The 25039-nt window shown below is 39.1% G+C and overlaps 1 protein-coding gene across 1 annotated transcript in view; it reads right to left on the bottom strand.

Moving 5' to 3' along the window:
- Nucleotides 1-256: 256 nt before the first annotated feature.
- C5 (complement C5) overlaps nucleotides 257-25039 on the bottom strand; it is an 80039-nt gene continuing 55256 nt past the window's right edge. The window contains exons 28-41 of the mRNA XM_061200005.1: nucleotides 23793-23964; nucleotides 21692-21897; nucleotides 20136-20288; nucleotides 19843-19908; nucleotides 18647-18728; nucleotides 17600-17648; nucleotides 12172-12274; nucleotides 11731-11805; nucleotides 11509-11614; nucleotides 10326-10409; nucleotides 9316-9405; nucleotides 7012-7095; nucleotides 1329-1467; nucleotides 257-765 (exon numbers count right to left, since the gene is read on the bottom strand). Of these exons, the coding sequence (XP_061055988.1) occupies nucleotides 627-765; nucleotides 1329-1467; nucleotides 7012-7095; nucleotides 9316-9405; nucleotides 10326-10409; nucleotides 11509-11614; nucleotides 11731-11805; nucleotides 12172-12274; nucleotides 17600-17648; nucleotides 18647-18728; nucleotides 19843-19908; nucleotides 20136-20288; nucleotides 21692-21897; nucleotides 23793-23964 (1548 nt within the window). The 3' untranslated portion in view covers nucleotides 257-626. The remainder of the gene's footprint in view (nucleotides 766-1328; nucleotides 1468-7011; nucleotides 7096-9315; nucleotides 9406-10325; nucleotides 10410-11508; nucleotides 11615-11730; nucleotides 11806-12171; nucleotides 12275-17599; nucleotides 17649-18646; nucleotides 18729-19842; nucleotides 19909-20135; nucleotides 20289-21691; nucleotides 21898-23792; nucleotides 23965-25039) is intronic.

The following is a 25039-nucleotide window of genomic DNA, read 5'->3' as shown; positions in this document are numbered from 1 at the left end:
GGGGAAATGAGTATGTGCTGGGTGGGTGGGGAGGGGAATAGAGGGATCCCCATGAGGGTAAGGAGAGGGCAACAGGACGGGAGGGGGCAACGGCAAGTCTCCTACCTTCTCAGGTTGCTGAGGGCTCTGAGGTGAGGCCTTCTCAGGTCTCCCGGGCTGCTTTCTCTACCTCTCTCAATTTGCCTGTCTTTGTGTGGTTGAAGCTGACCTAGCATAAAATAACACGCTTTTTCGCACATTTTGAAAGCAAAGGCAGGCTTTAATGATCAGTCTTCTGTTCCTTGGTATTTTCTTTCAAGCAAAGGCCATGTTTTTGTAAGATACTACATTTCAATGGGGCTATTCTTTCATCCCCAGCAAACATTCCTGAGTGGTAGGTTTTAGGAGAGTTCCAATTTATTGCTTCTGGTGTCCAATAACCTTGGAATGAGTGTCTGTCTCCATGCCCCCCAAGGACATGTTATTTCAGAGAGTTACTGCTCTTAAAATCGTTCTCTAATAAAAGCAAGTGTCCCTAATTCTAAGTAGAGTGAGCTCTCCAAATAAGACCAGCTGTGAACGCTGGAAAAAAAAAAAAGGAACTTCAACAGGAGTCCATAGTGAAAACTGGATGCAGCTGACCTTTTTTAGGCGTTTTCACAGCCATTTAAAAAGATGTCTTCAGTAAACTCATCTAGATTCGCTAAAAATGCTTGGCATGATGGACACTCGGTGTCTGTGGGCCAATATTCAATCCAGGTCAAGGAATCTAACGGGTAGATGTACCTGCCAAGAAATAATGCAAACAAAGCATTTGTGATGATGGCCACAGAGAGAGAAGAGCTGAATTCAGTTGAGGCCAGGCTGCTCAGGTGCCCAGGGATCAGGTTGCCGGCCAAATACTTCTGGACCCGTCTCTCCCCAGGAAGGTCCACAAAACCCTGGGGATCATGAGCTGCTTGGGACTCCCATGGTTAAAGGCAGGAACAGCATCTGTTTCAATGTCTATTTTTAAAAAACAGATAATAAAACGTGTATCCAAACACTGTCCTCTTTAAAACACAACAGCCTGAGAACTTACTGAGGGAACACATGTGGTAAAAGGGGGCCAGTGAGCACCCCCAGATTCATTGTCAGACCTGAGCACTCAATTGGTTTATCCTCAGTGCGTCCTTAGCTACCCTGGTGGTTTTGAGGAGTTCTTTGTTTTAAAGTCACATTATTTCATTTATGCTCCTAATGGTTTGCGGGTTAACAGCAGGGCATGTAAGAACACGCAGTGTGTTTAAGAATAAATTGCACTCCGTTTTGGAGGGAAGATCAGAGACTCCAAAATATTGGTGACTTACTTGAAACGGAAATTGTATTTTATCTGCAGGGCCTCTTTACCCATAATTAAGTACTGTTTTCCTTCTTCCAGGTCAGCGTTAACACAGGTTGTCTTTTTAATGAAGGTGATTTCAGAGTCTTTCTCAGCAGCAGCTTCTCCTGAGAGACACACAAGTAAGGTTATCACATTCTTGTCACAATGTCAAAATTATTAACTCTTTCGAGCATTCCAGTTCCTCATGGCTATTTATTATTCAGTGTAAATTTCTATTGACAGGCTAATGGCTATAGGCAATGTCCATGTGGTTAAGACTTCGGACTCTGCAATATTATGACATAGTATGAGTGTGTTTCGTGTTTGGTAATTGCAATCATTGTTGCTTTTGTTGTGGTCATCCATTTACAATGCTTGGTGTCAGTTTATTTATCTCTTGTAAAAATAAAATACAGTGTGTGTGTGTGTGAAAAAAAAAAAAAAAAAAGACTTCGGACTCTGGGATTAGGCTCCCCAGGCTAAACCCCAGCTCTGCCACTTCCTGGCTGTGTGACCCCAGACAAATGAAGCTCAGACCCCTCATCCAAAAAATGGGCATCACAGTAAAATCTACCCTGCAGAACTGTTGTGAGATTAAATGGGTTACTATATGAAAAGTGCTTAGAACACAGTAAGCACTATATAAGCGCTTTTCATTATTACTCTTGTAGAACCAGGAATTAAAAGAACCTCTTTAGAGTTGAACAATATTAATCTCCATATGTCACACAGGAAAATAAAAAAGGATTTGGTAGCTGGCAATGGGCAACTTTGTAGAAAAGTGCAAGACATGTGAAAGACTAGAAAATTTTAAGGAGGATAACTTTGGGATTCCCAAAGAACTAGTACGTAGCCAAGAAGCTGGCTCCCTGCCTGGAATGCATTCCTCTTCGTGTTGGCCTGTTGAATGTCTACCCATCTTTAAACACATCTTCAGTTCTCACAGTATCCAGTAAACATTCCCTGATGCTCTTTGTCATAAGTATCTGTCTTCCCCTTACTCCATTATACTTGAATTTCTATCATAATGTTTCACTCCACATGCCTGATTCCTCTGCTAGGCTGGAAACTTTTTGAGTCCAGGACAGGGAATTCATTGCTATAAATTCAGGACTGATATCCAGTTATTAAACTCTGGCAAAGTCATACTAATTATTAAATCCTCGGGCTTCCCTGGTGGCACAGTGGTTAAGAATCCGCCTGCCAATGCAGGGGACACGGGTTCGAGCCCTGGTCCGGGAAGATCCCACATGTCATGGAGCAACTAAGCCCGTGCGCCACAACTACTGAGCCTGCGCTCTAGAGCCCGTGAGCCACAACTACTGAGCCTGCGCACCACAACTACTGAAGCCCGTGCGCCTAAAGCCCATGCTCCGCAACAAGAGAAGCCACTGCATTGAGAAGCCCGTGTACCGCAATGAAGAGTAGCCCCACTCGAGGCAACTAGAGAAAGCCCACGTGTAGCAATAAGACCCAACGCAGCCAAAAATAAATAAATAAAATAAATTAAAGAAAAACATTAAAAAAAATCCTGAAAACATTCTGAACCTGTTGCTAAATAGCATATAATAGTAATGTATAAATGGTAAACTTTAATTAGTACTATAAATTCTAGTGTACTCATGTTAGTTCAAGCTAATGTTCTTAGGCTCTCCCGGTGACCATTAATACATGACTTCCTGTTGCAGCAACACCTAAACACCCTTCCCAGCACGATTTGCCAAGTCAGCCCCTGTCCTGGTAAGCAGTGTGGCTGCAGGGGGGCTTATTATTTTTTAAAACCTTTTGTTATGGGAAACTTCAAGCATATTCAGAAGGGAGAATAATTAATCAACCTCAGTTTCAACAATCACTCATCTTTTTTTCATTTATACCCTCACCTACTCTATGCATCCTGTGCTTTAGGAGAAACACCAATCATAGGATAATAACATCATTATCCTTGAACCACATAGTTGCCCTTGATTCTAAGTCGTTTAGTTTTTATTTTGGTTTATTGTTAGCAGCAATTCTTGTGTAAATAGTGTGTGGTGTTTTAATATTTATATGAATTTAAAATCTATATATATTAAAAACTAACACCCAGAATGACTAGATAACAAAGTATACAAAATTTTCTTAAGTTTTCCTTTTAACTATCATAAATATGAATCTTCTGAACTGACAGGAGAACAAAGAAGAAATGATATCAATAAAGAACTGCAGGGATTTCCCTGGTGGCGCAGTGGTTAAGAATCTGCCTGCCAATGCAGGGGACATGGGTTCGAGTCCTGGTCCGGTAAGAGCTCACATGCTACAGAGCGGCTAGGCCGGTGTGCCACAACTACTGAAGCCCACATGCCTAGAGCCCGTGCTCCACAGCAAGAGAGGCCACCGCAATGAGAAGCCTGCGCACCGCGGCGAGGAGTGGGCCCCGCTTGCGGTAACTAGAGAAAGCCCGCATGCAGCAACGAAGACCCAAGGCAGCCAGAAATAAATAAATTAATAGAAAAAGAGAACTGCAGGGACTTCCCTGGTGGCCCAGTGGTTAAGAATCCACCTACCAGTGCAGGGGACACAGGTTCGAATCCTGGTCCAGGAAGATCTCACATGCCACAGAGCAAGTAAGCCCGTGCGCCACAACTACTGAGCCTGCGCTCTAGAGCCCGTGAGTCACAGCTACTGAGCCTGTGTGCTGCAACTACTGAAGACCTCGCTCCTAGAGCCCGTGCTCTGCAAGAAGAGAAGCCACCGCAATGAGAAGCCCCCGCAACGCAACGAAGAGTAGCCCCCGCTTACCACAACTAGAGAAAGCCTGCGCGCAGCAATGAAGACCCAATGCAGCCAAAGAAATTTTTAAAAAAACAAACAAAACTGCAGCTTGGGAATCATCTGATGCTGCAGAAAATTCAGAACAGTCTGGAATGTCTTTTGATAGTAGGCAAGAATTGATACAAAATAAGTAATTTGTATTTCTGGAATGAAAAGCACTTGATTATTTCAGTAAAAATAGGAATGGCTTATTATTGCTTATGATGTGAATGTTGGATGCAAAAAGTGTTTGAAAATTGGGTTGTGAAAAGATCAAAGTGCTAAACCCTTACCTATTTTGTCAGAATGGCAATCATGTTTCAAATAAGGAACACTTGTGATCATCAATGAGAAAAAAAATAACATCACAAATCAACTTCATACAGTAAAACATTTGAAATAATAAAAATCAGAAAAAATGTTGTCAGAGTATTGATCAAGCAAAGAAAAATTTGGAAACTATTAGAATTTTAAACTCTAGTGTATGGTTAAAAATAATCAAACACCTAGAGGGGTGGGATAGGGAGGGTGGGAGGGAGGGAGATGCAAGAGGGAAGAGATATGGGAACATATGTATATGTATAACTGATTCACTTTGTTATAAAGCAGAAACTAACACACCATTGTAAAGCAATTATACTCCAATAAAGATGTTTAAAAAAAAAAAATCAAACATTTTCAGAGTTGAAATACTTGATAACATTTCCAAAAAAACCAATGTAAACATATTGCCACAATTTAGACTTACGGTCCTACTTATTGCTAAATTTATATGTACTGAAATGAGAACACAGCTTTTTGAAAAATATAAATAAGGTAATAAAATAAAATTTCAATCATTATTGAGAAAATCAACTATTTAATATAACATGTGTTTTAAATAACTTAAAATGAAAAATTAGAGACTTTGAAGATGGCTTAATGGGTTTTGTTGAACTCAAGGTACTGGAAGGAACAATGGTACAGCATATCAAACTGAGAAAAAAGGTGTCAATGAGAAATATTTATATGAACACCTTATTGGTGCAAATGTAATGCCAAGGAGAAGTCTGAGGCTTCAGTAAAAATCCTGAAATTTCCAGCTGTTTCAGTTTGACTGAATCACCTATCAAGTGTCTCTGGATAATGCAATCAAAGACAAAAATCACTTTAGACATTGTTTTCATAAATTTGATATTCACTACCACATAGCTAATATACACTAGACAGAATTAAGTAATAGTGTGAAGACCTCAAACAATTGCATTAATAAAAATTGGAAAAATATTGGGATTTTGACAGGCAGCCAGTAGTGCTAGAACTGCAAAGGCAGTTTATAAATCATATCAAGTCTGATAGATTCACTTTGACAGATATAGGAGTAAACATTTAGAAAGTGAATATATATGTGTTTTAGTGATTTGCCTATGATATTCTAGCAATTATGTCAATACTATCTTTATGTATTCAAGAAAAAAATGTTTCAGCTTTAATAAGCTGACAGATTAATGAATGAATGATAAAACTGATCGTAGAAAAATAAGTAAAGGAAATATGAAAATGAAGCAAGAGCTGTTACAAAATGAAGAATCACATGTCGTTTGATATAAAACAAAATAAAATATCAATTTAAGAGAAAAACTAATTGTATGAAAGTGTTTTTGTTTTTAGTGACAAAAGCAAAAAATATAATGAACTTTTAAGTTTTGTAAAACCTGTGAATTCTGAAACTTTGTCAATGATGTTTGTAAAACTCTGAGGGTTGACGGGGCATAAAAATTAAGAAAATTAGGAAAATTAAATATGACTTCTCAGTAAATTGTTTTTATAATTTAGCTGATAATAGAGATATATTAAATACATGAAAATGTTAGATGGTATCATAAGGACTAGAAACATTTGAATGTAATTACTGCTAGTTCAGCAGCAACTGAGAAAGTGTTCAGTACCATGCACGATACTGCTGCTATTAGGAGAAATTACTTATTGAGGCTATAGGTCATGTAATGACTATCAGTAGACATGCAATTGGAAAAATTTGATGTGGTTCCTTGTTGTCAAATCAATGCACAAACAGGGGCCCCCTATCCGAGTGAGTGAGTCAAGCAAAATAACACTGACAGTTTCTTTAAAAAAAAACCCACAAAACAACAAAAAAACTTATTTGGGATTAAACATGATTTAATGAATCATTTGTGTTACTATTTACATCATTACAAGCAGTTTCACAGTATTTGTAGCTCAGTTTACTTAAAGAATAAAAGGGAACATATTTTAAAATGTTTTATGTGTTATTTTACATATGAATTTATTTTTTGTATTGGTTACTAAAGCTCACTTATCCTATCAAAACTCACATGGCATCTGAGCCATTTTGCACTTCATAGATGCTCCTAACTGGTTTCCCTGTTTCAACTCTTGTGCCCTCCAATAGAAGCCAGGATGATTTTTAAAACCATACATCATAAAATGTTTCTTGCCTACCTAAAACCGTTTATTAGCTTCCCTTTGAACTTCTAGAATAAAATCCAAATTTCTCACCATGCCTTATAAACCCCTGTATGACCCAGCTCCTGCCCATCTGGTTCCCTCTACTCTGCCCTTTAAGAATGGCTAACTCCTAATATCATCTCCTAAAAGACGCCATCTGCTATCACTCCAAAGGAGTTTTCCCCATTAATTCCGCATCTGTTTCAACTATAATACTTATGATTTATAATTGTTTATTTGTCCATCTCCTTTTTTAAAAAACGTGTCTCCTCAAATAGAATATAAATTTTATGAAGGCAGGACCTATGGCTGTGTTATTCACATTGTATCCTCTGTGTCTAATATAACGCCTGCCACATAGTAAGGACTAAGTATTTGTTGAATGAAAGAATGAATGAATGAATTCTTACCAGCTTTGTAGATATCCAGGAGGGTTGTGGTATACTTAACAAAAGCATTTTCTTCAGTGATGGCTATGATCTTAACTTTATAAGCTGGTTAAAAAAAACACACACATACACAATAATTCATGCTTATTACCACTACTGCTGTGTCCAATAGAAGCCAGAGTCCGTCAAACAAATGAGAAATGAAGCATGGCAAGCTCTTATGGGCACCCTGCAGTAAATCTCATTTCTTCCAAGAAGCCTTCCCAAATACTCCCAGTGTGATTCTACTGGTCATGACTGTAATGACTCATTCTACTTAGAATCACTATCTCTGGTCACTGTTATGGAACAGACTGGTTAGGATAAGAGCAATATTAAATTAAAAGACAGAAGCACACAAAATCAAACAAAACAAGCCTTAGATGTAAAGTTCAGATTCGGATCTTTGAGATGAATGGAGTCATGCCTATGGGGCACTTCAAAGAGCCCCTTCCTTCTCTATCACTCGGGCCTGCCATGTGAGACTCTCTGTTCCCTTGCCTCCATTCTTCAGATACCTCCACTGGCTTTGATCTTTGGTTTTTGATAGGACTCCATTTTCCAACCCGTCTTTGCTTGGATCGGCAACTATCTGACATGAAACGTTCTCAATCCTGTTTTCTCTTCATTCAGGCATCAATGTTTAACCTATGGTGTGTTTGACCTCAGCTCTGAAATGACCAGCTTGAAGGGACCCATCTCTTCTATATGGCCTGAGAAAAAAATCCTCTTATTTTTGCTTTCGATGGGGTTGAAATGAATGACCTAAAAGTTTTTGTCCATTTTTGAGATCCTAGCTAGCTAGCAAGACATATAGACGAATGAATGAACTCATTGTGGCAGAACAGAAGGCTGTGTAAATCAGTAGCTTAAAGACTGTCCTGAATTTCACATTCTTAAGTATCTATGGTGGATACGGGCAATGTACCTACTGTGGCCATAGGTGGATAGAGGGAATTATTTAATTTTGTTTCTATTCTATTATTCCAGCATTAACCTGTAGCTCCAAAAAAGACAGCTAAGTTTTTTCTTGAATGTAATGAACTAAATCCAGATTGCATTTACTCTCTGTGTTAAAATAGATTTCTTATATTTAAGAGTTAAAATAGTTCTATTATGGAGGGAAGAAATAACTTGGTTCTTCTAAATTTTAGAAAAAAATTGTTAAAACAATATAGTATTCTCTTCAAGTGTCAATGTATTTTAAAAGTGGCAGTGGGTCTTGGCTGAGTTAGGCAACTTTTTAGTATTTTTTAAAAACTCAAGATGAATTTGAAGGAAAGACCATGAGCCATACAAAATTCATTCTTATGGCTATATTTCCATTCAGAGAATTCAGCGTGATATGATGGAAATAATGCTGGAGACCAGGATGCATCCTAGTTCTATTACTTCTGGCATGACTTTGAGCAAATTATTTAGTCTCCCAGACCCTCACTTTCTTCATTGGTAAAATAAGGATAATTCTCTGTTACCTCCAAGGGGGCTTATGGGACACCAATGAGAAACCATATATGAAAGCAGTTGGTAAACACAAAATGCTACACGAACAGCACTGTTCTTATTTTTTATTTATAAATAACCCCCTACCAATTTTCAAGAAAAGATTTGAAATAGTGTATAATCTGTGTGCTCTCTCTCTCTCTCTTTCTCTATTAATAAAGCCAGAAATAAACATTAGAAATTATGGACAGAAAATAAAGGATCTAATTCTATAAGGAATCTGAGACAAGACTACAACTGTACTTGGGCATTTGATTTAGCTCTGAGGTCTGGACAACAAGAAGGAGATGCTCCTTTTGGAATGGAGAGAGTCTCAAACATGGATTGCGACTGTGCATATATTAAAAATTATTTAGTACTGATATTTTTACCTTGTCTTTGGAGGGATTTGGAAAGCACCCAGACCCCCGAACCATCTTTGTCTCTGTTTCTGCTCGATTGACTGGAAGAATGCAGTAGTGAAATCTTATACCTCTGTGGCTTCTCAAATATTCTCTTTGAATATGTTTTAGCACCTTTAATTCAATGGGGTCTGTTGGAATAAAGTGTCTTGGCTGCGTGTGCACCTCACTCCTATCATTTTTAATGAAAATCCTATTTCTTTGTTGAAGGATAAATAACTTTTCATGTTAATGCTGAAAATTGATGGCATTTTCCTTCAAGGGAACATGTGGAATGTTGTATCTATATAATCACTGTGTAAAGCTGTAGATCTTCCTAACTGATCATGTTTTCATAAAATGTCATGTTTAATGGAACTATACATTGAACTTTTGAACCTACCATATGCAATCTCTGGTTTACATGCTGTTTCTTTTCTAGTAGCAGCAGAGATTGTCAGATCCAGTTCTGTCTGCATTTGTCCACAGTCAGCTGGATTTTGTGAAAAACAGTACAAGTTAGGTTAATGTAAGGAACAGACAGCTTTGGGAGTAAACACAGTTCTTTCTCATCAGCCCTGAGACAATCTAATATAATCTTACAAATACCAGATTCCTAAGACCTGTCCATTTTCTCCTCTTCCATAAAGCGAAACAGTATGTAAAGCAAAAACAAAACAAAACAAACAAAAACAAAATCTTGAACAAGAGACTTATTCTTAGAATGGGTAGTCACTCCACATTCAGCTCTTTAGAAATATATATGCTTCATTGAAGAAAGGAAGAAATTTTTCCATTTTGAGTATAATCAAAAGTCCCTTGAAGGAACCAAATTGATGAGTGACTGACTTACAGCTCTAAGATGGAGCAATAAGTACCTAAGAAATGTATAGATTTTAAGGATTTTGAAAAACAAAATAAAACCAAAATGAACCCAGACCCTCACGGAGTCAATTGCTGATTATTGTTGAGTTCTGGGTCTTTTCCTTGGCCAACAAGGCTGCCTTGATAGATGAAAGACTGAATGGAGAATGTCACTATCTGGGAAGGACAAGGGGAAAGAAAGAGGAGCTAGTGGCTCAGTCTGGAGCCTCTGTTCTCTTAGGCTGTGGTCCTATTACACTAAAAAGACCAGGTGAAAAGTAACAATTTCACATCATGTTATCCTTCTGATATCCAACAAACATCTGGATGGTATTTCTCTGCCTCTGTACAGTAGGAACTATCGGGTTGTCCCAGAGCTGTCGAGAAGTAGCTTTACAGTGTTCAAGGAATGAGCTTTCAATCAGATGAGATTACATTTCTACTTCTGAGAAACGACAGTTTGTCAAACAGCTTCCCCCAGATTAGTCCCAGATTATGAGTGGCTGCTTTAAACAAGCACGCAGCCTAAACACATTAAACAAAGTTTACCTTCGACACATTTGCACATTACTCCTTCACAGACTTTCTGAAGTTTGGTATGGGACATGCTATAAAACATGGTGCACTGTTTATCTGCAGCAATGAAAGTGCAGTTAGAAGAGGTGGCTTGATGAACGCACAACAATTTACCCCATCAATGAGTCTCTCCCACGGGGCCTTGGAGATCACCTATTCCAAACCCTCTTTTTGTAGCTGAGGCCCAAGGAAGTTAAATTATGAATTGCCTGTCCTAACATGGGCCCCTCTACCCTCAAAATATTCTCCCTTTCTGTGCTTGAAATTTTACTCTTCAATATTCATTTCTTAGAATGAAAATATTTGGTGCTTCAATGAATGAGAGGAAAAAAATTATGTTACATGAGAGTCTATTGAAAGAATTGTAATTGGTAATTATTTAGGCTGGAGAAGAAAAGAAACTATATATTTACATAGTTTTGGGTTTTTTTTTCTGTCACTCAAGGAGAAGAGAGGCTAACTATGTTCTACATGATTTCAGAAGTAAAACTAGATTGAATGGGTCTCAGAGTTTGCTTCACTTTAAGAATTTTGCAACAAGTAGAACTGTTCAAGGCGAAGTCTTCTGTCTTGTGAACCAAAGTGCTCTCCAATCACTTAATATTCTCAGAAGTGGCTGAATGATCAAACGTGGGGGTCATTCATTCGACATTTATCAATACACATTATGTACCCGACACTGTGCTAGGGGCACAAGGATGAAAACATTCTGTCTGGGGTTGTGGAGAAACCAATAATAACAATGCAATGTGGCAACTGCTATAATAGAGCTCTCTGCAAAATGTGATGAGATTATAGGTGGAGGAGAAGTTGATTCTGGGAGGATTAAAGAAATAGTAGGGTGAGTGGGCATCTCTAAAAAGGAGAGATGCAATGAATAGTAAATCTGAACACCAAAGATAAACTTGAGGCAAAGAATTTAAGTCGGGAGCAGTCTAATCCAGTTATTCTAAACATGAAGAAACTGAGGACCAGAGAGGTGAGATGATTTGTTCAATGTCACACAGCAGTTGTTTGCCCAAGTGGGGAATGTTTGTGAGGAATGAGCCCTGGGAGAGGCGATATATAAAATCTGCAGGCCTCTAGTGCATTTCTGCAGGTTCCATAATGAATACAAAGCAGTCCTCTGAAGAAACTTTAGAGTAGAGTTGATTACCTGGTCTGTGGTACTCATACACTGTGAAAGTAGTAGGACTCAGAAACCCAACTTGAAAAAGTTCAACTATCCGGAATCGAACACAAAGGAACTCATTGGAAGGAATCTGTTTGACAAATTCAAGGTTTAAGAAAATTATGGGAGAGGAGAGACTCATAATATTTTAGGCTGCAAATTTTGAATAGTAATAATAAATGAAGAATGGTGAGAGGTGGAACTTACCGAATTCAGTTGCAGAATAACATGTCCATCTTTGATTTCATAATCAGTTAATAGTTGATCCACCCCTTCCACAAGCTAAGGGAACAAAGAGGAAAGCTCAAATTTAATTTCATGGACTTTTTGTTTAAATGCATTCACCCAGTGATGGAATGTTAGGTCACGGGGATGTAATCCACTATTTAAAGACATTGAAGAGCAGCTCCTCCTCTTGAAAAAGTCTGAACATGTCATCGTATGCACTCACATTTTTCAGACCATGCAATTATATGTCCCTATTTCACTTTGAAAAATAAAAACTTAGGTAGATTGTTGGTTTGAAAAGAATATTCTGGCTGATTCTATGAAAGTGACTATTAGAAGGAATGGAAATAGCTTTGTTTGTAAAATAATGCAATAAATAAAAGCAAGTATCCATAACAATATTTAGAAGAAAATATTTACAGCTTTTAAGTCTTCTGGGTTTGCATTGACTCCAGTAGGCAAAGAGATATCCATCACTGCATGGGAGGACCCAGATGACGATTCTTCACTGCTGAGCTTGTAGCTAAAATAAATTAGAGATTAGGAAATGAAATAAATAAATGGATAAGATTCTTTAAGAAAAGCCCATGTTCCTTGGTAGGCTTTAACTTTCTAATTTGAGTCTCCAGTTATTTGCTTCTTTACAATATATGTGTTGCAATCTCTGAATTTTAGAGATGCAAGAGATTTCTGAGTCATCTATTCCAACTCTTTACTCACTTGACCGGTAATCTCAATAGACCTCCATTCTGGGGTTGGAAGAGATCATAAAAGCCATTCAGTCCAAGCTCCTAATTAGCTAGTTGAGGAAACCGAGGATGAGATAAGGTACTTGTTCAAGCTCACATGACTAGTTCACCTCAGAGCTGCATGAGTCTCTTAATTCTCACCCTAGTTCTTTTTCTAACGGAGAACATTCAAAGAAGAAAATTAATTGTATATTGGAAAGAAACTCAATAAGCATGTTCAGGAAAAGACTGGAAGGAAACACACTAAAATGTTAGCAGCTACTTTCTCTGGATGATGAGATTATAAGTGATTATCTCTTTTCCATGCTTTTCTCTATTTTCTAAAATTTTCATAATAGATATTTTATTTAAAAAAATGTTTCAAGGACTATCCTTCGTCTAGGAATTGTGCTTGTGGGGAAGCTGAGGAGAAAGGCAAAGGGGGTAAAATGGGAGATTTGGTTTATTTTGTTTTTGTTTTTCTGGTATGAGAGAAAAGAATACTGAAATTCCCATTTCAGTAAATTCCCAAATCAGGAAATTTGGGTTTTATCCCAGTTCTGCTGAGAGTTTTCCCCAAATTATTTTCCCTTTCTAGAGCTCATTTTCTTTTTTGTAAAATTAACTGTGAAGAAGTATAAACTCGTGTTTTAAATTTATCTTTATAATTCCAAGGCTTCATCTTGAGAGGCAGAGAGGCCTGTTGCTACAATTAAGCAAAGTTAGAATACTTAAAAGAGGAGCAGGTTGGTGGGGTAAGGACTGGATGGGAGTGTGGTTCTGCAAAGGTTGAGTTTTAGATTCCAGCCTCACCTTATCATGTGGGAGAGGCAGCCGGACATTTGAGAGTGGAGCTTGGGAGAGCAGTTGGGATTAAAGGAAGAGCCTGGTGAGACAGCTTCATAAAGGGGAAAATGAACTGATCTCACCCAAAGGAATAAATATGAGTGCAATGGGAGGTATTATTTGAATTAGTGAGGTGGCAAGGGACCTCTTTTCCCCAATCATATCTTATTGAACATATATAAAGCAGACCCTACTAGAAGTTTTAGATGTCATATTTACCATAAAAATTTAAGTATTATAAAATTTCTGGCTTATAAAAATTTAACCCCATTCTTCACCAAATTAACAATTTAGAACAAAATATAAGGCAACTTGGAACTGAAATGTGACATCTAGCATCTCCCTAATTGGATGGGTGAGTGTCACCAGAAGCAGAGAGCTCTGGCTCACAGATGCAAATACTCTGTCAACATGATGGAAAAGGGCCTCCTGAGTGAAGAGTGTCTATGAAAAGTTGCTGGAGCCTTGATGACTGGTTGCCATGGTGACTGTTTCAACCGTGGAACAGAAACCTTCCTTTCAAGAAGCCCTTTGCCTGCTGCCAAGGACAGCAATCTTTCCCAAAGGCATTTCGTTCCAGGAGAAGGAGAGAAATGAAATCCTTTTTTCTTTTCTTATGAATACAACAGAGAAGTTGTAAAAAGCTAAATACACGAAAGAGACCCTCTGAACATAGAAATTGTGTGCTGGCATTTTTAAAATCAGGAGAGTGTATATTTGAAAGCAAAGAATTTCTCACATGAATAAGTACTGCACAGTTACATTTGGAATTTATCCAACCCAGCTTCAGCATCACAGAGCCAAAAGCATGTTCCACCTGGTTTTTTTGAACATTTTGTCCCCGGTTTATAAAAACCAAAGGGTAGAATATGCAGTATTACATCTCTGTTGCTATCTTTTGTATATTAACAATCTGGAACTAGGCCTCCTGTCAATGAATTCAAATGAACAAGTTTTTGATGAGAGCCTTTTAATGTATAGCAGAGTTGTGGAACTACCGGAAGGCAATTTGGGATCAGATAGTCCAATATCCTTACTTTACAGAAGAGGCCCAGAGAAGTAAGCTGATTTGCTGAAGGTCATGTGAGTATTTCATGGCAGAGGCTGCCCCACAGGTGTCCAGCTCCACTATCATAGAGTCCTTGTGCCCTCCCTGTAGGTCCCACACATTGATTCTAGCTTTGCCCGGAACAAGTTTGCTCATACCTCCCTGCGACAAGTGCTATGGGTTTAAACAGTGATCACACCCTGTCCTCTAGAAGAGAGGTACTCAAGAGTGGGAATGGCAGGAAGCAAGCTGCCTGGGAAAGGGTGACCTTAACAGGACCTTAGGGAATGAGGAAGGGTGTGTGAGGGGGAACAGATGGCAGAGACTGGCCAAGGAAGGAAGGAGGGACCTCGAGTGGGCTAGCTGATGAAGGAATCCTGAGAAGAGAGTGACTGGGCTGGGGACCACAGACAGGGCTGCAAAATGCTGGGAAGGAGGTGGTGAGAAATTCTGTGCTATTCCTCAAGGTCAGTGGTCTCAGATTACACTGATTGAAGGACGTGGTTTAGAAACTGGACTGGGCATCACGGTCTGGGCTTTGAGGCCCTAGCTCTGCCTCTAACTCTGTGAGAATCTGGCCGGTTACTTCACCTCTTGGGGCCTCAGTTTCTTTACTTCTAAAATAAGAGGATTACTATATCATCCCTAAAATCCTTTTCAGCTCCAATCTATGACACAACTCTATGGAATTTCTAAGTTACCCATACTGAGTGCTTTGCATCATGTGTGATTATAAGTAAAAACAGCAAAATACCAGCCAGTTGTTGAGAATAGGAAGAATTAAGGAAACAGAACAGAACAGGAGGTACTAAGGGGTGGTTGAAAGAAGGAAGGAGCCTGTGTTCTAGTCCTGGCTCTGCCATTAACTGATTCACTCTGTGTGATCACTAAAGTATATATACATATTTTCAAAAACCTATATTTTCATAAACATTTTAGGATGGTGGTTTGGTAAGCAGAATAATGGCCTCCAAAGATGTCCACCTCTTAATCCCCTGAACCTGTGAATTTGTTACCTTACATAGCAAAAGGGACTTGTAGGTGTGATCAGGTTAAGAATCTTGAGCCAGGGCGATTCTCCTGATTGATTATCTGCGTGGGCCCAATGTGATCACAGGGGTCTTTATAAGGGAAATAAACAGGAGAGTCAGAGAAGGAGGTTACGGTGATGGAAGCAGGGGTCTGAGTCAGAGAGAGATTCTGGAAGATGCTGTGTTGCTGGCTTTGAAGATGGAGGGAGGGGCCACAAGCCAAGGAAAGCAGGTGCCTCTGGAATCTGGAAAAGGCTAGGACGTAGATTCTCCCCTAGAGCCTCCAGAAGGAACGTGGCCCCAATAACGCCTTGATTTTAGGACTTCTGACCCCCAGAATTATAAGATAATACATTTCGGTTGTTTTAAGTCATTACATTTATGGTAAATTGTTACTAGCAGCAATAGGAAATGAAGATAGTGGCCAATTCAGGCCTTAGAGTTAGTTTGCTAAGGGCTCAGCATCCATGGTTCTCAGCCCTGGCTACCGTTAGAAGAACCTCCACGGGTGAGCCCGGATGGAGTTTTGCATAGTTCTAAAATCTCTCCAGCTGAATTCAATGTGCAACCTGACTTGAGAACCACCGGCTGGCTGATAACGGCCAGGGATTTTGCTGGGTGAACATGATTTTTCTAAGTAAAAGAGTGGAAGCTGCTTCTGAGAGAATCTTTTGCTCTTTCTTTTCCTAATACATATATATCATATCTTTACCTTTCTGGAAGACAAATTAATATTTTAGTGTTTGAATTAGAAAAAGGCCAAAAATGGGAGAGAAAACTATATATGAGCAAAACAAAGCTGTTCTGTACAGTAAGTAGCTATTTAATAATGGTGTGGAGAAAAGGGAACCCTCCTGCACTGTTGGTGGGAATGTAAATTGATACAGCCACTATGGAAAACAGTATGGAGGTTTCTTAAAAAACTAAAACTAGAACTACCATGTGACCCAGCAATCCCACTAGTAGGCATATATCCTGAGAAAACCATAATTCAAAAAGATACATGTACCACAATGTTCACTGCAGCACTAGTTACAATAGTCATGACAGCAACCTAAATGCCCATCGACAGATGAATGGATAAAGAAGATGTGGTACATATATACAATGGAATATTAGCTATAAAAAGGAACGAAATTGGGTCATTTGTAGAGACGTGGATGAATCTAGAGACTGTCATACAGAGTGAAGTAAGTCAGAAAGAGAAAAACAAATATCATATATTAACGCATACATGTGGAACCTAGAAAAATGGTACAGATGAACCGGTTTGCAGGGCAGAAATAGAGACACAGATGTAGAGAACAAACGTATGGACACCAAGGGGGGAAAGTGGCGGAGGCGGGGTGGTGGTGGTAGTGGTGGTGGGATGAATTGGGATATTGGGATTGACATATATACACTAATATGTATAAAATGGATAACTAATAAGAACCTGCTATGTAAAAAAATAAATAAAATTAAATTAAAAAAAACAAAACAAAACAAACAAAAACAAATGAATGGATAAAGAAGACGTGACACATATATACAATGGAATATTACTCAGCCATAAAAAGGAACAAAATTGAGTTATTTGTAGTGAGGTGGGTGGACCTAGAATCTGTCATACAGAGTGAAGTAAGTCAGAAAGAGAAAAACAAATACCGTATGCTAACACATATATATATGGAATTTTAAAAAGTGGTACAAATGAACCTAGTGGCAGGGCAGGAATAAAGACGCAGACGTAGAGAACAGACTTGAGGGCACAGGGAGGGGGGGTGGGGAAAGGGAAGCTGGGATGAAGTGAGAGAGTAGCACTGACATGTATACACTACCAAATGTGAAATGGATGGCTAGTGGGAAGCTGCTGCATAGCACAAGGAGATCAACTTGATGCTTTGTGAATACCTAGAGGGATGGGATAGGGAGGGTGGGAGGGAGGCTCAAGAGGGAGGGGATATGGGGATATATGTATACATATAGCTGATTCACTTTGTTGTACAGCAGAAACTAACACAACATTGTAAAGAATTTATACTCCAATAAAGATGCGAAAAAGAAAAAAGAATACCTGCTATGTTCCACATTAAAAAAGCGAACAATTTTGCATCTTCTGGACATTCTTATAATTCAAAAAGATTTGGAGAAATAATACTCTGGCAGAAGTGAGACCCTGAAGTCTACTCTCCCCTTGGTGGAAACGGGCTTACCTGGCACATGCCACTATGCGCTTGTATTCCGAGTTGCTGTAGCTGGGGGCTGGCACACACAGCAAACAAACAAACAAAAATAAGAGTAAACCGTTTTTAGCTGTTTTGCAACATGTCAGAACAGAATCATTAATGAGCACGTCTCTAAACACACTTAAAAATGATTTGTGATTTGGAAGTTGCCACTTTTGATGATTTTAATGGAGATTCGTGGCTACTGACAATCCCAGGAAGTCTTGAAATCATTAGAACAGTTCTCTGCTCTCCAAGAACTTATAATTTAAGGAAGGAGTCATTTAAGGTAAATATGTGTTGGTCACGTGTCTGGGGGAGGTAGCAGGGAGGAAGAGCCGATGCCTGGATTTGCTGGTAGTTGGAAATTTCCTGCAGGAACAGGCTTCTGAGCCACAAACAGAAGCTATCAGGGCAGAGGGTAAAGGAGAACTGGGGTGTGCAAGTGGCCTTGCTTCTGGACTGGGAGGGGAGAACCAACCCATCAGAAGAGGGATGAGAGGGCCACAGGTTAAAAAAAAAGGCACATTAGGAAAGGATCATAAGTCCTGGAGAGATCAAGTTGAAGATGGGGGCAGAGAAATGTGCATTTGCCAGACTCCTTGGGATACAGAAAGGGTAAGGGATGGAAACCCAACAGAGTGATGAGAGAAATTCAGGGCCCGGGAATGGAACACTGACACAAAAGTAACAGAAATTCAAGTTTCTGAAATTAGACCCTTCTGTGGCTTTACAGCTAGTTACATTTTTTTTTTTTATGCTAGTTACATTCTTAAAGTAATTTTTAGTCAAAACAATTTCTGGATCAATAGCGGATACATTTAGCTTAGATATTGTTATTTAATATCAATTTCCAACTATTATTAGTTACCTCTATTATAATAAATGGCAGTTATGTTTACTCAGATGTCAACCTGTTAAAGAATTTGAATAAGAAAATTGTTTTTTTGATTTAGCATGTTTTTGCTAATCAGGGAAGCTCTTTGGCATTCTTTATGCTTAACCAAAATTATAGTGTAAATCATGCTGTTTTACCTTCAATTTCCTGGGTTTCAATTTTCAAATGGAAGCTGCAAATTTCCTCAGAGGTACTGGTTTTGTGAAACACAGTTTTTACCTATATTGGGACAAGTAAACAAGAATATTCTGTTTAAAATGGGGAGTGGAAAAGGTATTATGGCAGTACTGTGGCTGGAAATGGGATGCTTAAAGTATTTTCACCACCCAGTGCAAATGGTGTACATTAAAGACCATTTTCCCAGCAACTGGACTTCAGCAAACTCCACAGTTTGAAACACAGCTGAGAAGCCCAAGGTAAGCAGAAAATGATCTCTGTCCAGTCAGAACCTTGGTCCAAATCCCACGCAGTCAAATCTGAGCACCTCACTCTACAGGAAAGTTTTTAAGACTTTCATCCTTGTGCCTGTACACTAATTTTACAGAGAACACCACAAGGTCATGAAGTATGGTTTTCTTCAGCCCACAAACCACTGTGGTAACAACAAATTATAGGTGTGCATGGAAGGGCAGGGGTGCTGCCAGAAGTAGGTATAGTGAGGGTGACCAGAAGTGACAGAAAAGTGGACCATCCATCTCCCCACCCTCATGCAATCTTATAAACAATCTTTAAAGGAATAAATGTACTAAAGATGAGCACACAATTAAATAATCAATAGAATGTTAACTTATGCTCAGAATACATAGTTTATTTTATTTTAGGCATTTGGCAGTTATACGTTTTTCTAAGCTGTTTATGTGTGTCCATGCAATCTGTGGTTAAAAATAGAAGACACTTAAGCCCTTACATATCCATCAATCCCCAATGATGCTGGACAAATGAGGTGAGACTATGTTACTAACCACCGCATCCATGTATATACACGTATGAGTGTATACATACAAGTCACATGTATATATACATATATAGACATAAAAATTATTTATCTCTCTATATAATTATATATATATATAATTTCCACAAATACACAGACTACATACATATAAAGATTAATAAAACCATTTTCAAAAAGAAATTGTGGGGACAGCTACCAAGATAGCTAGAAAGAATGATAAATGACTCTTACCTCAGTCATGGTTACCCAAGCCCAGATTTCTGTAACTTTGTAGCAAAGTCCCTAACTTTCTTTTATGTTACTTAGTACAAGCTGACACATAACCCCAATTAAGTCATACATAACCCCAATTAAGTCGGCTCTCCATGAAATACTCACATGCACTGTAGCCAAGCCATTGTTTTGTCCAGTACTTAGGACAACAAGGTCATCATTGAAAGGCACCTGGAAAGATTTTTGCATTCAATATTATTTCTCATGCTTATTTACTTTGCACAGACATGGATTTGTAGGCTGTGGACAGTAAGAACTATTTCCAGTTACTTGTATGTTTAAATATACCTTAAAATAATCTAAAATGTGGGAATTAGAAAAATACATATTAGCATATGTAACATGATTTCAAAGCTCCCATCCGATTATAAAATACTATTAAAAAATCCTTTATTTACCTCTACTGGCCTCCCAAGGAAATTCTTCTCTGTCATCTTATAATGATAGAGGTCACCTTTATGCTTGTAAGAAACTTTGATATCCATATTCAAGTGGAGTTTTTTAACCAGGAGTGAATACTCTGTCAGGCCCTCGATGGCATTAATTGTATCCTATCAACAATCAGCAAGGCACAAAAATAGGTTTACTTATTTATGTACTGTTTACAAATACCCTTTCTTATGAGAAGGTGAGTCAGCATTGCCTGGAGATGAAACTCCAGCCGACTGAGTGAAACTGGTTAAGGGTCCCCATGTGGAGGTGGAAGGAAGATCTCCCCCTCCCCCAATAAGGATGCTGCTGTTAGCAGGGACAGAAAGGCAGCGTGGCCTCACGTCCAGGTTCTCTACCTGTCCTGAGCACGTGACTTCAGGCAAGTCACTCTTTGCAGAACACCTCCAACTCCTTGCATGACAATGTATCTCTTTCCCATCCTTAAGTCTCAGCTTAAATATCCGCACAGTGAAGCCATAAAGAAGCTCCCCCTTCTCATTATTCTGTTTTAATGTTCTTCCCTTCTGCCCTTTAGAGCATTCATCTCAATTGGTAATATTTTTACGTAGAGTTTATCATTGGCGTCCCCCACTGCAATATAAGATTCATGGGGGCAAGTAGTATATTTTTCTTGGCATCCATTACATTTAGTAAGTACACACACATGGTAGCTATTCAACAAGTATTTGTTGAAGGAATAAATGGATGAACTTAATTTTTCTGGACTTCATCTACTTCATCTACAAAATTAGGAAATGTGGCTGGATCAGAGATAGCAAATTTGTGGCTACCCTCTCTGCCCATGTCCATGCAGCCAGTGCTAATCAGCGAGGTCCTCTTTTCTCTAAGCCTCCAGTTGTACCCATGATGAAACCATTTGCCTCCCCGGATTAGATGATCACTAATGTCACCCAGAAGGAACCCTCTAGCTCTAAATTTTATATACATATACACATATACCCCGTCATTGTCCAACCATCCAGGGAACAGGGACGATGCTAACATTTGAGATAAACTTGAATGTAGACTAAATGTACACTAAACAACTGCATATAGTTATCATGTAAAATATACATACTTAAATGAGTTTACATTGGTAGGTAGATAGATAAACATGTTAATAATCAGTATTCCTCTCACTTTTTATTTGTTTTGTGGAAGGGAACATCAGTACCTTTGCATGGCAGCTGCTGTTTCTTACATAGGATTTAACTCTCCTAGCCCTTCATGGTAATTAAGAATCATAAAGGAAGTACTGGGCTTAGAGTCAGGAGACGTGAGTTCTGATTTTGGCTCTGCCACTAACTCCCTGAATGAACCTCCTGAGGCTGACTTGCTCCTCTGTATAAGAAGGGTGTCAATGCAGATATCCATTAGGGTCCTTGATTCTAGTCCTTTATTCATATCTTTGGTATGCTCCCTTGGTGACAGAAGCATGGAGGTCAGAAGGAGTGTGGAATGTGTGGTGTGGGAGGCACTAAAAATATCTCCAGGAGGATGGACCGTGAGAAAGAAACATTACCTGGGTCGAATAAAAGCCACCTCCATACCTCTGCTCTTCTGATAGCCATTTGATGATTAGATTAACGTAATTCATGTCTTTCAAGCTCAGGCTGGTAAGTAAGGCATAGGCCGTGGTTTCTACCATGTGTGCTGTGCCGGTATTAGGTGCAGAGCTGTCTTTCTGTTGAAGATCATCTTTCCAAAAACGATATATTGGTGGATTACCTGAACATCAACAAATCACACTGGTAAATATGATGAAAAGTGTGAATTTGGCATAACAATTCTAGCAGGTTTCTAGAAGTTTCTTCTGGTAGTGGCCTTCTGGTTTCCAGAAATTTTTTACTCTTTTGTAAGAAGAACTTTCTCAAGGTGACCAATACAAACAAGATCCCTTAATACAGGGCTCTTTTAACTATAATGGAAAAAAATCTAAAAAAGAATGTATATATATATTTATATATATATAATATATATGTATTTTATATATATATATATATATATATATATATATATATATATATATATATTATATATATATATATATAATTGACTATAGTTCCCTGTGCTATCCAGTAGGACCTGGTTGTGTATCCATTCTATATATAATAGGTTGCATCTGCTAATCCCAACCTCCCATTCCATCCCTCAAAATTTTGATGTTATCTATTTACACATCAGAATTACCTGATTTGCACGACTTTGGACAAAATGTTTTCCCTCACTCGTGGAGGCTGTATTTAGAATGAAAGTTTTGGTTTTTAAAGATACTTCCAGATCAAACATTATTTGAATTATTAAATTCCCTTCTAGCTCTTAAATTCTATGATTTTATGATTCATTTCTTACAATACCCAAGACATTTCTTTTGTGTTATTTGAAAAGTATTATACAAGTGGTTTCGAGGTATATGTTAAGAGTCAGTCATTTTTAAATGATGACAGACGTCAAATTTTGTAGATAATGATAAACCTCATGTAAGATTTAGTAAACTTTTAGAAAACCTTAGTCAGGAGACGGCTCAGAAGTGCCCAACCATGCCGGTGCTGGTCTAGGCACATTAGCCAATGACCACAGCTCCTCTCTATTTCTTTACTGTTGACCCATAGGAAGCAATATCTTTACTCTTCAAAATGAAATATATACCTTTGTAGTCAACCTGGTACAATACAAGCTAGGTCATGCACTCTCCTGGGGCTCACACTGGCCCCCATAGCACCTTGATGTGAAGGAGACTCAGGCACCCCTTGCTCAGGGTAGAAGCTGACTCAAACCAGGGTGCATGGATGGGGGAGCGGAGCACAGGCTGGATTTCAGCCTTAATTCACCTGCTTGCTTGGGTGCTTTGTACATTGCACAACTGTATACAGGAGTCCTGCAGAGCTCCAGTAATGACCTCCAAGGTCCTACATGGCACTCTCTCACCCTTTCCTTCCCTGACATCACTTCTTACCCTCATCTCATTTCTCTCCAGCCATACTGGCCTCCTGGCCTTTTTTGGAGCACCAGGCACGCTCCTACCTCAGTAATATGCAAAGTTGTTTCTCCACCAGGAAACACCCTTCCAGAGAGCCACTGGCTTGCTTCCTCACCTCCTTCAGGTCTTGACTCAAACACCATCTTCTCAGTGAGGCTTAAGCCTGACAACCCCATCTAAAATTACAACCCACCCCCTCGTCCTGTCTCACTTCCCTGCTTCATTTTTCTTCATATCAGTCATCACTAACCCATTCAGTATATTAAATGTTTTAGCTATTTATCGTGTTTGTCTCTCCCTAACTAGAATGTAAGTTTCATGAAGGCCTGAATTTTTTTTTTTTTTTGGTCTGTTGCTTTATCCCAGAGCCTAGAACAGTGCCTGGTGCATAGGAGGTACTCAATACTCAATACACTCAATACACATTCGTTCCTTTGTTGAATTAAGGAATGAATAAATATGTGCTGAATGAGTGACTAAGTAAATGAATAACAGCGCTTATTCCATTGTATTGTGATGATTTGTTTCTTGAGGGCAGGGATGGTGTCTCACTCCACTATGCATGCCACCACCCCTTCCCCAATTAGCAGACGCTACATGCCTAGTAGACACTTGCCGAGTACCTGTCAGGAACAAGTCATACCTTTAACCAAAGCTTTCTTCTTCAGGGCTGAGACAATTGAACGAAACTGTGGGTGTGTCTTATCTCCCAGGGAAAGAGCAAAAGCAGCAATGGCCAGTGTAAAAGTACTCTGGGTCGAGAGGGTATTTTCAAGCAGAAAGGTGTCAGCTTTAGTTACAGCTGTGCTGACTTTCTGGAAACAAGAGCAGAAGATACCTAAGTTTCTTTGTCAAGCATCGGCCTATCAACTGATGGGAACTGCCCCCAGGTTGCACCACTCTGGGGCAGGCAAGGTGAAGGGTGGAAAGAGAAATGACCTAATGGAAATGGATGGTGTCTCCCTGAAGCAAATCCTTCCGGGAGAAGGAGCAGATCGTAACCTGGAAAGTGAAAACGAGATTGTCCACATCTGGTTGTTTTAGTTTCTGAATCCTCCCCTCCTCGGTAGAGGTTTTTCCACTGAATTTCTGCTTCCCATGTCAGACCTAGCCTCTGGGAACAAGAAGCACCAAGTATAGACACAGCTTTCTCCATTCCCCCCCAGCATAGCTGAGACAGATTCACATTTTCAAAAGGAGTTTTACTAACTAAAACCATCAGTAGCAGAAAAAGAGCCAAGCTGTCAAAGAACTTTTTGATCCTAAGGATTCCTGGGAAAATAGTCTTTATGATTTTGTCCTGAGACAACTAAAGTAGTTATTTTGGATAAGTGGATGAGGAGGCAGCATGGTGCATCGCTGCTGACATCTTGCCTGGCGCATTCTCTCCCAGCACCACTGCTAACTTCTCCTTGTTGATTATTTTGTCTTGCTGGATATATATATAAAACAATTCTCTTGAACTAAACTAAACAATTATATTGTTTTGTGGTTCGAGTCCTATCAATCCCCTTGGGTTTTTCCATCTTGGTTCTGTCTGCTGGTTTGAAGGACATGTCTAATTTACTTCCCAGATCAGGGTCTCAATTCTGTTAATCTTTGGAATCTTCTATATTGATTCACTTAAGTGGATCCTCTCCTTTCTCCCTTCAGCTTCCAAGCAAATGAAACAGCACAACCCAAGGCAGCAAACGTGGTATGGGGCATCCTCAACAGTTCTGTGATACAGAGTACCTCAACATTCTGTATTCCGGGTTATAGAACAACAGTCACATACGTGGCATAAGATTTAGCAGAGGTAAGAGTAGGAAGCTGCGGACACGGGGTCATTTTCTCATCACAGTCAGAAGTTATCTGTTCTAATCACAGCTCTATGAGTCAGTAGCCTGT

Source organism: Eubalaena glacialis, chromosome 9 (genome assembly GCF_028564815.1).
Source record: "Eubalaena glacialis isolate mEubGla1 chromosome 9, mEubGla1.1.hap2.+ XY, whole genome shotgun sequence".
NCBI classification, from domain to species: Eukaryota; Metazoa; Chordata; class Mammalia; order Artiodactyla; family Balaenidae; genus Eubalaena; species Eubalaena glacialis.
This window is presented reverse-complemented; position numbering and strand designations above follow the sequence as displayed.